The 14,355-nt window shown below is 42.6% G+C and overlaps 1 protein-coding gene across 4 annotated transcripts in view; it reads left to right on the top strand.

Moving 5' to 3' along the window:
* Positions 1-14,355, top strand: part of CAMK1D (calcium/calmodulin dependent protein kinase ID) — a 230,379-nt gene that overhangs the window by 169,984 nt on the left and 46,040 nt on the right. For all 4 annotated transcript variants that reach the window (XM_037389136.1, XM_037389135.1, XM_037389134.1 and 1 more), the window contains one exon: positions 12,334-12,472. In XM_037389136.1, coding sequence (XP_037245033.1) covers positions 12,334-12,472 — 139 coding nt within the window. The remainder of the gene's footprint in view (positions 1-12,333; positions 12,473-14,355) is intronic.

Below are 14,355 nucleotides of genomic sequence, written 5' to 3'. Positions count from 1 at the left end.
TTCCTCCTGTCTCTCATGGGGATGCTGTGGACAGCATCTCCTTGAGGAGCTCATCTCACAGTAGCTGAAGAGCAGAAATCACGTGAGCCTTGGTGCTTCACATGCCTAGCTTCTGGGTTTTTTGGAGAATATCAAGAATTAGGACCAGATGCTTTTTTCTTTTTTTTTTTCTTTCTTTCTTTTCTTTTTTTTTTTTTTTCCCTCCAGAAACTGCCTCTTTTGTACATCATAAATCTTCCCTTGAGGCCGTGAGAGAATATCCGTGCGCCCATCCTCCAGCCAAGCCACAATAAATCAGCCGGTCCTCCTGGTCCCTGCTGTGCCTTATCTGTGCAAAGGGCCAGCTTGGAAATTAGCTGTTGCTAATGGGAGAAGGCAGCTGACGATCTGCAAATAAACACAAAGCTGTAGTTGCAAGTGCTGTTCCTGGCCTGTCAGTGATGTGCAAGCAGCATCATGAATCACGTCCACTCACAGGCTTTATGCACAGAGCTGGAAAAGAATGGGTAATGTGAAAAATTGCAATTAATAGGGTAGGCAAGAGGAAAATCTCAGGTGGGATTTTCACACAGCAAGGTGTGCTCAGTATCATGGACTACAGTGGGATTGGAGCAGCAGGATTTAGACCAGTGTGTTTGCCATAAACTACTTTTAACAGCTTTGATGTGGTTGCGCATGCTGCTCATCCTCACTGACCACGGCCTGTGTCCCCTGTCCCTCTTTAGAGGTGACTGGGCAAGAGATTAATCAACTTGCGTACAATCCTGAGGTTTCCAGATTCGATATCTGTTCCTCCTGGTTCTTGCGATGACATTCTAAGTGCCCTTGCAGCCCCAGTTGAAACTGAATTTACTGGCTAAATATATAATATTGCTCCAAACAGTCACATAACTGTTATTTAGCTGAGACTGCACCTGAGCTGTAAGAATTCCATTTGATGTCTCTCTACACCACTCAGAATTGGAGAAATTCACTCTCTGCTGTGGAAAATGGGGATATCTTGACCGAACAGCAGTGAGATAGAACATCATGAGGTGTAGTAGGGTGAATGAATGATGTTCAGAAGAGACTAGTAATTAGAGACTCTACATTTTCTTTAGACTATATTTGATTTGATATTGAAATACAGATACTTAGTACTGGACCATATCCTGTACAGGAATGGCCAGATCATTATGGATGCAGATATAAGTGAATATGCTTAACATCAAATTTAAGTTTCGAAATGGAGAACTGGAAATGAGCATCGCTGTATATGCATTCAGCTTCTAGCTAGCTCTTCACAGAGGTTGTGAAAGTAGCTGTTGAATGTTGCTTTTGTTTTGGGGAGAAACATCAGATAGAAGCAGGAAAAATGAAGTTACTGAAACCTAAAAATAGTAAGGTTGCTTAAATATAGCTAAAGAGTCTGCAGTCAGTGTGAAAGGGATCCAATGACAGGACATGAGAAATTATCATTGGAAAAAAACTCAACGTAATTAGTAATGTGTGTGTAATTAACCACTGGACAAAGCAGAGAAGGGATTAGTGGTATCTTCTAAGTCAAGTCTGGCTACAGTGCTAAATGATAGTCTTTTGTCCAGCCAGGAGCTATGGATCTGAGGCAAAAATTGTACAGTCTTTGTTTTGTCTGGAGTCAGATTGGATTATCATAATGGCTTTAAAATCTATGAATCTGTCATATTTGATTTTAAGTGAAGGAATCAAAAGACTCCCTTAATGTAGGTATGCACATTCAGACCAGAGTTGAGTGAATAATTCAATAATTTATTTGATGAGCACAAACATAAGAACATGAGCACTGTTTTATTGGGACATACCAAAGATTCATCTGTTCCAGGATTGCTCCTCCGATGACAAAGGCTTTTGTCTTACATCCAGCACCTGCTAATTCCATTAGGAGCCCCATTTCTCATCTGCGCTGTGAAATAATTCTTCATATTTCCTATTCCCATACTCCATCCTTCTCATGATTTTGTAGAGCGCTACCATATCTCCTCTGTCATCTCTTTTCTTTGTAAATGTGATCTCTCTTTTCATGGAGAAGCTCTCTGGTCCTGCTTGCTTTTCTTCTCTGCACTTTCCCAAGTTTGGTTATACTTTTGGCCAAAGGACTTTCTTCAGGACTCCTTTCTGTAAAGGTCGTCAAGGTGGGGTTTGTCCGTAAGAACACAGGAATGGACGTTTCTGTTCCTCACATCCTGAAGTGTGCCCTTAGCAGCATCACACCCTAGAATTGCTTCCTTCCTTGCATTGGCTGAAGGAGGTGAGGGTGGCAGCTCTCATATGGGTGCTTATTCTGTAGACTTGCAAGACTGGGTGAGATGAACTTTGCCAAAAAGGTGCGTGTGTACCATGGGTGTTTAGGGGGATAAATTATTTTCTCCTTTGCACTCAGTTTTCTCCTAAACCTTCTGCTTGTTTTTTTATGCCACAGAGCATGTCAGGGAACTGTCCTTGATAACTCCAACATTTATTTCCTGATTTTTATAGATATTATATAACCTAAAATTCTGCACGCCACATAAAATGGGGCTTTACTTGTGTGTATTTTAGTTTCTTGCAGATCTCTTAAGGAATACTTCATTATAAGCCATAAGAATTTTGTGGTTTTCTTTATCAATTCTCTGCAAGTTTTTTCCCTTTCTATAAAGTTGAAGAGCACATTAATGTCTTCTTAAATGTATATATAGTTGTTGTAACAGTTTGATAAAAGAAGATACCTATATAATTTAGAGTTGAGTTGGTCTGTTTCGTTTCACTATTTAGTTCCCCATGTGTTGCTCCTACCAAGTGCTTGTCAGGTTGATTTTTGCAACAGCATATCTTCACCAGTGGACTGCATTTCTCTTTTTTGGTTCACAATAAATTTTCCTTGGTTCTGTTTGTCCAGGGCAGAGGGATAACTCAAAGCTGTGCATTCTGTAGAAAAGCTTTAAAAAAATATATATATAATTTATGTGAGATACAGGTGATACAAGGAGCTTCAGAGCTCTTTTTTTCACTGGGGTGAGTATTACTCAGTATTATCTTAATATTGGCTATTTCCATGATGACATCTGCCTTCAAACTTACTTGTGAGAAAGCATATGGAAATCAGGCTCAGAAAAGAAATATACACACAAAAGCATATTTCTATTAAGTGTTATTCACAGAAAAGCTGAGCTGTTTAAGCTCTAGCTGAGAATAACTTTATTTTTCTGTGGTCCTTTTTGATATTTAGGACAATTCTTAGTGCTGAATTAATCTTATATTTCATAATTGTTTACTATACATTGCATAATTTATTGTATCTGTTTTCAGTTACCTTGGTTCTCATTATTTTTAGGTCTGTTCTTCCTAGTTAATGCTGGCAGAACATAGAGGTTGGTTTCCATTGGAAAACAAGTCAAAAGGAAAACAAACCCAACCTGTTAGTGCTGAAACATGATCTGCTTTTAAATTGCTGTCAGGTGAGGAATCTCCTCCAGATTTTAACCATCCACTCATTTTATGGAGAGCTGGAGGAATAAGACAGCAGTTAGGAAATACATTGTTCCAGCCCTCAGATACTGGAAAATGTGTTTTGTGTGTTGGTTTTCCTACAGAGCTCTACTCTTCTGTTTTCTAGAAGCAAAGTGAGAAAGGTTGAGGCAACAAAATCACATATATAAATATACACACACACATACACAATAAGCAAGAGTGATTGGGCTGATTTACAGACATCTCACATGAGGAAATGAATAAATCAGGGAGTAATTGCTTCTTTAGAATTAAACTTTCAAGTTATTTAGTGCCTAATTTTAATGACTTTTTTTGAATGCTGGTGTTTTTTCAGAGTGAAACATGTGGTGAATCCATTGTATTTGTGGACTCACACACGGTGACATCAAACCATTGGCTGACACGGGCACAGGTGAAAGTCACCATTGCTGAGCTTCAGCTTTCCCTTTTCATTTAATGCAAAGCCGTGAAGAAAAACAAGCTGAATAGCCAACATATATATCATAGAATCATAGAACCATAGAATACTTAGGGTTGGAAGGGACCTTTAAAGCTTATCTAGCCCAAGCCCCCTGCATTGAGCAGGGACATCTTCAACTAGACCAGGTTGCTCAGAGCCCCGTCCAACCTGGCCTTGAATGTTTCCAGGGATGGGGCATCTACCACCTCTCTGGGCAACCTCTGCTGGTGCCTCACCACTCTCCTTAGGACTTTTTTAAATGGCAAGGAGCACACTTGACTGTGATCAAGCTGCTAATACTAGATGATTCCTTGGCTCCTGTGGAGGTGCCAATCAAACTATAAATTCTCAGACGAGTAGAAAAAAGATGTGCCCGTCTTCTGCCCATCATGGTGTTTCTAGGCCTCAGCAGAGCACTAGAGATGTGAAACTTTTCTACAGAATTCCTTAGGATTTGTTTATGTGGTGGGGTTATTAGTGCAGGTTGCTTTACTGCAGGTATGCACCTTATAAATAGTGATGGCAGCACTGGGGGAGTGTTGCTGTAGCTGGCAGGTCCTAGGTCTACTCTGCACACCACTGCCTGGGGGGACAAGCACAGACGGAGGCAAGTGGGCTGCTGGCATTTGAAGGGCTGTCATAAACTGTCAGTCACTAAGGTTTAGCTACAAGAGACTTAAAAACCTGATGTCCTTTGTCATTTCGTTGCTATTAGGGCTGTCACACTTTTTACAGCTGATGGAACCAGGGGAAATTTTTAATACAATGTTGGATATTTGAATATGCAATAAAATTTTGAATAAAACAAGACAGCAACAACCTCAAAAAATCATGGACCTCAAAAGACCTCTGTGGTAAGGAATCTGTGAAGGAAAAGTATTGTCTCCAAAGATTTTAACTGCCAAACTACATTACATCCCTGAGCTGAGCTATCCAGAGACTTAATAGTCTTGTCCCAATGGAAACAGAAGTCTGTTCTCCAAAGCACAACCTCACTGCAGCTGCTCAGCAAATGTCATATGAAACTCTTAACTACAGGGAGAAAAACAGTTTTAGTTTGCCTCTTTTGGTTCTGAGAGATGACCACATCATTTTTGCCCAAACCTTTTGAAAACAACCCCTCAAGATGGGAGGCAGCCCTCTGGTGCAACAACCATCACGGTGGTGATGAAGGGCTGAGGAACCATCACACCTCCCCAGAATAAATCCCACAGCAACGTTGCATTGAACAGCACTATCAAAGGAGAGAGTGCTACCACCCAGCCTTCCCTCTCTACCCTGTCCACAACACTTGTATTCTAGAAAAATAAGCCAAAACTAATCCCACGTCCTTTCTTTGGTGACCTTGGAGCATATGTTTATGCTACCATCAGATTTTAAGCTGGGTGATTTAAAGCTACGATAACAACAGAAGTCCTTGCCCTGTGCAAGATATATATTTTATGATATGCTGCAAATGAGAAGCAGGTCCAGTTTTCTGAGATGTATACTGAATAAGGCAAGTCTCTGTAGGACGTACAGAATATCTATAGCAGTATCTGTCCCTGTCTGATTAACACCTTAGATTATTAGCACAAAAGAATTTTATTCACATATTTATATTTGCAATAAGTTAGACTGAATAATCATACTGTTCCTTTCTGGGTCTAAAATCTATTAATCTGTATGTTCTTTTTTATTTTATGTGTTACATTGTTTGAACAATGAGACAAGGGCAGCCAGTTTCTCTTTCCTTTTGAGCAGTGGGCTGGCCAGGTTTGCTTTCTGGTTCTCATGCATTTTCACAATGCAGAGGAAGTTTTAAACCAAACAGAAAAGGCCTCCATTAAAAACAAAATAAATTTAAAAAATGGAAATATTTGTATTAATAAGAATTCTTTCGTTAGAGAAAAGTAATAGTCAAAGCCAGAACTTCCCGGGCATGGTCCCTTCAGTCTTTCTTATCTCACCTCACACTTCCAGCTTCATGCTCCAGCCCTGAGTGATGTGCTTTTTCTGATTTATATTGTAGGAAACCGCTAGTGTGTAACTTCTGATCAGTACGCCATTCACAGCTGTAGGGTAATGTGCACATTTAACTTATTTTTCATACTGTCCTGGGATGCCTCCTGCTCCAAATTTCTGAAATCAGCCACGTTTTCATCAGGCATCCCTAATCTGCAGGTTTAAACAGTATTAGCGAGTCCCTAGGGACATCTCTGCCTTTCCATGCTGGTTCTTCTAACCCAACATGGTGGTGCTTTGATGACTTGTCCGATGGAGGTCAGTTCATGACTTGAACTGCAGTGAAGCATCAGGTGAACTTCACAGGCTTCTGGAGGGAAAAGCCTACAAACTCTGAACAGCTTTGATGAGATTCTTTGTGTAATTCCACCACTGCTGAGTTTATCGTAAGACTTTTGATAAAAAGCAATTAAACCGTCAAACAGTAAACAATCCAGAGCGATTCCAGCCTGTATTCCAAAAGAGACAGAAAAGGAAAAGATCAATGTTGTACCAAATAGCAAAAGTCAAAGCAATGTTATTTTTAATTATGATCATAAAATCAAAGTGTTATTTTTCAAGCTCCTAAAACAAACAGAAAGGTTCCTACACTTGATAATAGTGGGGGATGCAGGGTGAATAAATGAGAGGATGTATCTGTACACACAGATGGTACCAGCAAGAGAAAGAAAGGGTAACATGAACACATTAATATCAATATATGACTACCATTTTTTTAAATTCCAGCATTTATTTATTATTTTATTCATGTATTTATTTACCTGAAGGCTGACATATGTAGGGATGTCCCCCACCATGCAGCCCCGCTGCAGTGGTGGTCTGGCAGGTACCTGGCAGAGAGACCTGCAACACGTGGGTGTAGGTTTCACACCGCTGGCAAAAACACCTGAAATAGAGAGAGTTTGGCTCTTGGTTTTTGTTTATGAGTTTAGGGGCCTTAAATTATGAGGGGGTTTTTGTTTGGTACTCATTTTTAATTGAAGTGTTTCTTTGAAACTTTGTACGTTCTCCTTTCCTGATGGCACTGCAAAGGAATTGGTTGCGTCAGGAAAAGGTTGATCATGTCATTTCTCCTTACCTGCAGCATGGGCTGTTTTCTTTTTGTCTGTCAGTTTGGTTCTTGCCTGGTGAACTTGATGGTGAAATGGGTTAATACAAAGTAAAGGTGTAATACTAATACTGAAATGTTTTCCCCAAGTTTCGTCTGTATTAGATGCTGAAAAAATATAGAAACTGTGTAGCGACAAGGACTGACATCAACCCTTGAACAGAGCCTTCATAATTATTAGAACAGTTAGTGTGACCTCTCCTTTGTCTATAATGAGGGTTGCGAGGCCTTTCAGGGTCCTTTTTTACCATCTCTGCAGGGTGTTCAGCCAACAGTGTGCACACACAGAGCCCAGATGACAAGGTGGTTCATCCATGTACACAAAACCACTGGCATTTTCACAGTTTTTCAAAACCTGTCCTAAACTGAGACACTCCATGTGGCAGCCTGTGCTGGAAGTTTGGCTCTACATTTAAACACCGAATTGGGAAAAAGCAAGAGGCAAAATCCCTAGATCCATCAGGAAAATAAATTATTAACAATGTAACAAAGGACACCAGTTCTAGTTTTATCATCTGTCTCTGTTTCCTTGTTCATCTTCAGTAGAGCTGGGAAAACTTTCTATAGCTGACCCCAGACCAGAGAACCGTAGAGGTATGTTGCAAACTCCAGCACCAGGCTACATCCTCTGAAAGTTTTGCATCAATATCCGAAGACTCCTTCATGAAACACTAGATCCAGAAGCTTTTCTGTCAAGAAACCCTGGAACCAGAATGCAGTCTGTGTTTCCCCATCGGAACTGCTGATGATGTCTCTTTTTTGATGTGGTCAAGTTGTGTCCAACTGCCCCTCTTCAAACCAGGGTTTGATGCCGATGCGTCTTTCTTGCATCAACAATGGTGTGGCCGGCAGGGCCGGGGCAGTGCCCGTCCCCCTGTGCTGGGCACCGGTGCGGCCGCCCCTCGGGGCCTGGGCTCAGGGTCGGGCCCCTCAGGGCAGGGGGGACGCAGAGGGGCTGGAGCGTGTCCAGAGCCGGGCAGGGGCTGGGGCAGGGGCTGGGGCAGGGGCTGGGGGGGGGCGGCGGGGGGAGCTGGGGGGGTCAGCCTGGAGAGGGGGGGCTCAGGGGCACCTGGTGGCTCCCTACAGCTGCCTGGCAGGGGCTGTAGGCAGGGGGGGTCGGTCTCTGCTCCCAGGGAACAAGCGCCAGGGCACGGGGAACCGGCCTCACCTTGTGCCGGGGGAGGTTTAGGTGGGTGTGAGGGGAAATTCCTTCATGGAAAGGGTGGCCGAGCCCTGGCACAGGCTGCCCGGGGAGGGGGTGGCATCACCAACCCTGGGGGTGTTTAAATAACATGTAGATGTGGCACTTGGGGACATGGTTTAGTGCTGGGGTAGTGGTTGGTCTTGTTGTTTTCCAACCTGAATGCTTCTGTGATTCTTAGCAGGGTAGGGCTTGTGGAAGAGGACATTGCTACATATCCTGGCTGTTTCGTTTGGTGAAGACAGAGTTTCTGTCTTTCTCTGTTTCCATCAATAAGAAAATGAAAACAATGTTTATTCTGGCCTTCCTTATGTTGATAGTCAGTGATATGTACTAAAGGCACATAGCCTCAGATAAAAGATGTAGAAAAGTATTTGTATTTATGACTGATTTTGGGGGTTTTGTCATTCTAAATTAAATGAATCTTCTGGACATTGTTTTGAAATTGTTTCCTGTATTCCTGGAGCCAGGTAAGGCGTGTGCTGGGGTGTCCGTGTGTGATGTGAGCACCCAGCTCAGCTCCTTCTCCAGGTGCTGGGCTTTCCCCATGCTGCTCAGGGAACGAGGGGAGAGCCACTATTCAGTGGCCAAGCAAGGACCAAGGGATGGAGCCACACATGCCTTGCAGGTGGTCCCAGCAGGCATCCGTGGAGAAGATGCAGCTGCAGCTGTTTTGCTGGTTTTTGCCCAGCTCTGAGTCCCCAGGGAAGGGCTAATGCTACTCTGGATCGCAGCATGACACTTGAGCTGTTCCCAGGGTTAAACACTTTCCAAGTAACTGCACTTGGCTACTCCTTTTGACTTTTTTGTTGCTGAGAACTGAGATTGAAATCAGCAGGGGGAAAAAAGGTTCCTTGTGATGTTGTTTGGGACAGTGTGTCCAGCTCCATGAGCCAGTGCCAGCTGCAAGACAGGAGCAGTCCTCTTCCACTAATGAGAAATCCCTCAATCCCTCCTACTCTCTCCTTCTGCTCAGAGAATTTTGTCTTAAATTTCTTGAAGACAAAGATGTAATTCTGTTCTTACTGCCTGCAGTTTCAACCCTGCCTCCTGTGCACAGCTCAGAATTGCCATAGGGAGTGCAAAGCTGCCATTAAAATAAATAAATAAATAAATAAATCCCAGAATAATAAAGACTGGAACAAACAAATTGCAGTAGCGCTGTGTGAGTGCCCAGGTCTGTTCAAAGCAGGATGCCAAGCCCTGTCTCAGCAGGGTGGAGGGGGTTGGGTCCAGACTGGCCTTAGACAACAGGCCACATCTCCACCATGGGTTTTGAGCTCAAATGTTCTCCCACAGCTGGTTTGCTGGTTTGCTGCTGAACAGCATTGACTTATGCAGTCCTTGGGCACCATACAGGGAGCAGCATTCCCAATGACATTACGCTTGAGTTAACCCTATTTTGGAGGATAAAAGCCATATGGACATAAGCTCCATATGGAAAGTAGCCATGGCCTTGGGTGCTGAGTTGCAGAGCATCCATGGGGGGTGAACCCCAGCCATGACTCTTGCCCACAGCAGAGAGACTCTATAGGTGCGTGCAAACATGTGATGCAAATCCCATGTACCGTAACACAGAGTCACCACACAAATAAATAGGAGCACGGGTCCCTCGGTTCTCTACGCATACCTGGGTTGCTGTTGACACTGAATAAGCAAGTGGCTGCAAACTTACCGGCTGTTCCTCCCGAGTCCTTGGATTAAGCTCTGGTTTGCAATGCATCGTTTAAGAGGTTGCAAATATTTTCCATGTGTTGAAATAAAATTATAAACAGATTGAGCCTGGGTACAGTAGATCCACTGGACTAAATTTTACTAAAAAAAGCTTTTGATTAAAGAATGAGGCTTAAAGGGGATGGGGAGTGAACTGACATGGAGAGAAATTTTGTCATTTTAATGAAATGTTTTTGTGGAAGTATACTCTGCAAACATCGAAGGAGAGAGTCTTTGTGCAGGAAAGCATGTGATGTAAATCAGTATCTACTAAAGCAGTCTATCTCTTGAATGTAACAAAAGTAACTGTATGAAACTGCAGAACAGCACACACTGCATTTTCATGGAGAAGTGTGCTGTATTCAGTCATATTAATTAGTGCGTGGGCTCAATTTTCAATGCAATCAATCCACAGGGGAAAAAAAAAAAAAAAGCCTGCAGGGGAAATATAAAAAGACAGTCAGCTAATAGAGCCAGATTCAATAAAACTGTATCTGCCTTCAATGAATGGTGAGGCAGACATGTGCCCGTTGTCCCTTGGCAAGGCATGCTGTGGGTCGGGCACAAGGTCTAGGGCCGAGAGGGTCTTGGAGCAGCACCCTGTGTATATATACATGTGTCTATATACATAGATATATATATGTAAATGAGAAATACAACTCCTATTGCAAGCGGGTTTTAATTCAAGTTTTTCTGTGCAATGTTCAGGGTGTCACCTCGGCACAGGTTGTTGTGTGATGGCAGTTCTGCCGGTGCACCCGCTACCTGGCTTGCCTCCTTCTCCGCTGTGCCATGAGTCACAGGCTCTCCAGTTCAGTACAGTACCAGGGGCTTTCCCTTGCCCCACTGTCAGCCCAACACTGCTGCTCCAGTCTCTCTCTGCCAGCAGCAAGCCTCGGAGCTGCTGGTATGGCCAGGGCTCTCCTGGGTGGACCTCAGACCCTGGGTGAACTTCACCTTTACTGCAGAGTTTCAGTTTAATGCCAGTATTTTAGCAAGCGATTTGGTTTGTTTGCCTAGCACTTGATAGGAGTATTATCTGGTTGGTACTTTTTTCTGCCAGGGTTGCTTCTCATTTTTGAAGTTGAATGTGTTCATTTTCAGCAATAGCCTTCTCTCCCGTTCAGGCTCCGAACTTCCCTGGGAAGTGACTTCATGGCATTATTCAAGCTGATTATTGCTTGGAGTGGCTGAATTACCTAATGTTCATATAATGGCAAGCTCCCAGTCCATATGTAGTTAATGACTGTAATAATTTATTATTTTCCCTTTATTAGGTTTGTTTTTAAAGAAAGTTTATTGTGCTATTTATGATATGCTAAGTGGTGCAACTTGCTGAAAAAACATATCACATACATTTTGTTTTTTAATAGGTTTACCTTGTTAAAATGGAAATCTTTTATTTACCCTAGTAGAGCAGTTTTTTGCTGACAGTTTTATTATTTCAATTACTCAGATATTTCATTCCTCTTTTGTTTCCTCAGATACTCCTCCAGGGAGTTTTAATGTGTCCATTCTTTATGTAAGATAGGGTTCAGAACGTGTTATTTCTAGCAGGGCAGATGAAAGTGCAATATCACAGACATTAAATAGTGGGATATCAAGATTTTATTATCTTTCCTCTTTGAGTTGTGGAATCCTTTCCCCATCTGTGTCATCTGGTGATTAATTGCACTGATAATCTGCACTCCCTCATCAATAACTGTCTGGTACCAATGCCAGGCAGAGGCCGTGCTCTGCCTGAAGAGTTTGTGGCTGCTGATAAATGAATATACTTATACAAATAAAGCGGGGTGGGGCGTGGAGGGGCTCTGAGAGCATTTAAACTTGCCAGAGACACGGAGTCCTTTAATAAATTAACACTCTATAGGTACTGGCAGCAACTAGCATAGAACGGGATCATTCCTCCAGGGCAAAACCCAAGCCTTGGTCAGTGGAGTGAAGAGGGAACCCCAAAGGGTCATACTAGTAGGGTCCTTACAGCCTCAGTGGGCCAGCACCAGCGGGAAGGGCAGACCATATCCGCCTATATGAAGTTCACTGGGGTGGAAACCAGCAGCTGCTCCCCTGGCTCTTGCTGGGCTAGAGCTGTGATTACCCTCTGCAAGTGCTAGCGAGTCTTTGACCACACACTGATGCGCAATGGATTTTATTTTCCATTATATCATTACCAGTCCTTGGACTATGAGAAAACCAAACCCAAATGCTTCCTAGGACAGTGGAGGACCCCCTCAGAGCTCCAGACAGATGTGTGCTCAGACTACCTGTGGCTAATGCAATGGTCTTGACCGTCCATTAGCAAGGTAGAAAGCCCATTACAAAGCATATCCTCACACTTCTGCATCCCGTCATGTTTTCCAGGGTGTCTGGGGGAGAGCTTTTTGATCGCATCGTCGAGAAAGGGTTCTACACTGAGAAAGATGCCAGCACCCTGATCCGGCAGGTCTTGGATGCTGTCTACTACCTGCACCGAATGGGCATCGTACACAGGGACCTCAAGGTACAACCGCAGCCCAACTCAGTCCTCTGGGCAGTGTTAATGAAGGCTGCATAATTACGTGAGTCCAGCCTCCCCTGGGAGCCAGCCCTCTTACAGTTTCAGTAAGGTTTTACCATAAGAGGGATGCTCTGAAGTCTTCCCATATAATTGGCTTTAATGAGGACTTTGCATCCGTGCTGTTACAATGGGAGTTTCACACTTACGATGTGGGGAAAAAGTCATTCATTAAGACCTGGAATGTTACATTAAGGCAGGAAACTCATCTCAGCTGGAATGTCAGTGTCTACTGCTGTAAAGTATCTCAAAGATTTGCTGTGCTATATTTACTTTTACTTAATAATAATTAGTAACAGTAAATGGTGGGGGAAAGTTGAATGATTTCCTATCCTAGTATTTGGACCAGTGTTTTTGGAGACACTTAGCACTAAGGATTCTTTTAAGGAACGTTGTGTGCCAATGTGATTTTTAGATAATTTTCCTTGCAGCTGTACCGTGTTATCACATCCAAACCTCAGCTTTTCTGCTAAAAAAAAAACCACCCCAAAACATTATTTCTGTATTGTTTCCTTCCAATATCCATGATAAACTGTCATTAAGATAAGTAGAAAGGCTTGGATTTCATAACACACAGCTAAACCTGCACATCTTTAGTATCTTAAATGATAAATTATCAGAAGACATTAGAAAAAGACACAAATGTCAAAAGAAAGCAGTGGGTTCAGTTCCTGAGCTAGTTAATTCTACCAAAGTTTACTGCCAGAAATGAAGAAAGTAAAAGAAGTAAAACCTGTGGTTGTGTTTTGGAGAGATGTTCCAGACAGGAGTTTCCCTGGATGTTGATGCCGTGGCCTTGCATTGTCCCTATATAAAGAGACCAGAATTTGGCTAAATGGGCCATATTATGTAAAGGCATAATGAACATTAATGTAGCCAAGATGCAAAAAGAAGAGGGTTTTTTCTTTTTTTTTTATTCTTAAATACATTTTTAATTAAATGTATTATTAAATTAATTGTACTTTTAATACAATCTGATATTAAACTGCATGTTTGCAATTTTTGGCAACTCCCCTTAGTGAAGGTTGTAGTGACCTTGCTGCTATGCCTTAAGATGGGTGAAAAATTGTGGTTATGAAAGATACTAATTATTTGCTTTTAATCTCCTCCAAAATTAGCGCTGGTATGAAATGCTGTGTGGTGTAAAATAGTAAATGACAGGCTTGTTCCCAAAGTGTGATGCAGCGGGGCCAAATAGAGCTGGTGTAACCACCAGCACCAGAGTTCTCCAAGGTGGAGCAGTGCCCAAGACAGGCGGATACAACCTTATTTCATGACAACCTCAACACAGCCATTTCCTTCTGCTGCTCTTTGGCTCCAGATGTGAATCTTTTAGCTATGTGTGGGCCCTTCCCATGGGATTGCAAGCTTTTCCACACTTTACTGCTGCAAGGGACTTACCTCAGTCCCATTCACCTCTGCCAGAAGTGAGTGTCCTATGACCTTTGCTTCAACAGAGTAGAGTAATAGAAAGTATAAATATATTTTTCAAAGTATTGGTTTGATACATTTTTAAGGCAAAACCTTTAATCCACTGAAGGAAAATATATACTGATGTCTGCAAACATTTCCTCCTCAGTGTCATGCAGTTTAGTCCTAACACTCCCAAACAATGGGTTTTCTGGGAGGAGGCACAGCCTTCCATCCCCTACAGTCTTCATGTGTTGCCCTCAGTTCCCATTAATTTCCCAATCTAAAGTTCCACCGCATTTCAGTATGAAAGCATTGTTTAGTATTTTAACATGACTAACATACAAACATAAGTTTGTAGGAAATAACTTCAGGCTTCGTTCTGTCACCAGCGATTTTGGAGGGAGGTCCGAGTCCTC

Source organism: Falco rusticolus, chromosome 5, assembly GCF_015220075.1.
Source record: "Falco rusticolus isolate bFalRus1 chromosome 5, bFalRus1.pri, whole genome shotgun sequence".
NCBI classification, from domain to species: domain Eukaryota; kingdom Metazoa; phylum Chordata; class Aves; order Falconiformes; family Falconidae; genus Falco; species Falco rusticolus.
This window is presented reverse-complemented; position numbering and strand designations above follow the sequence as displayed.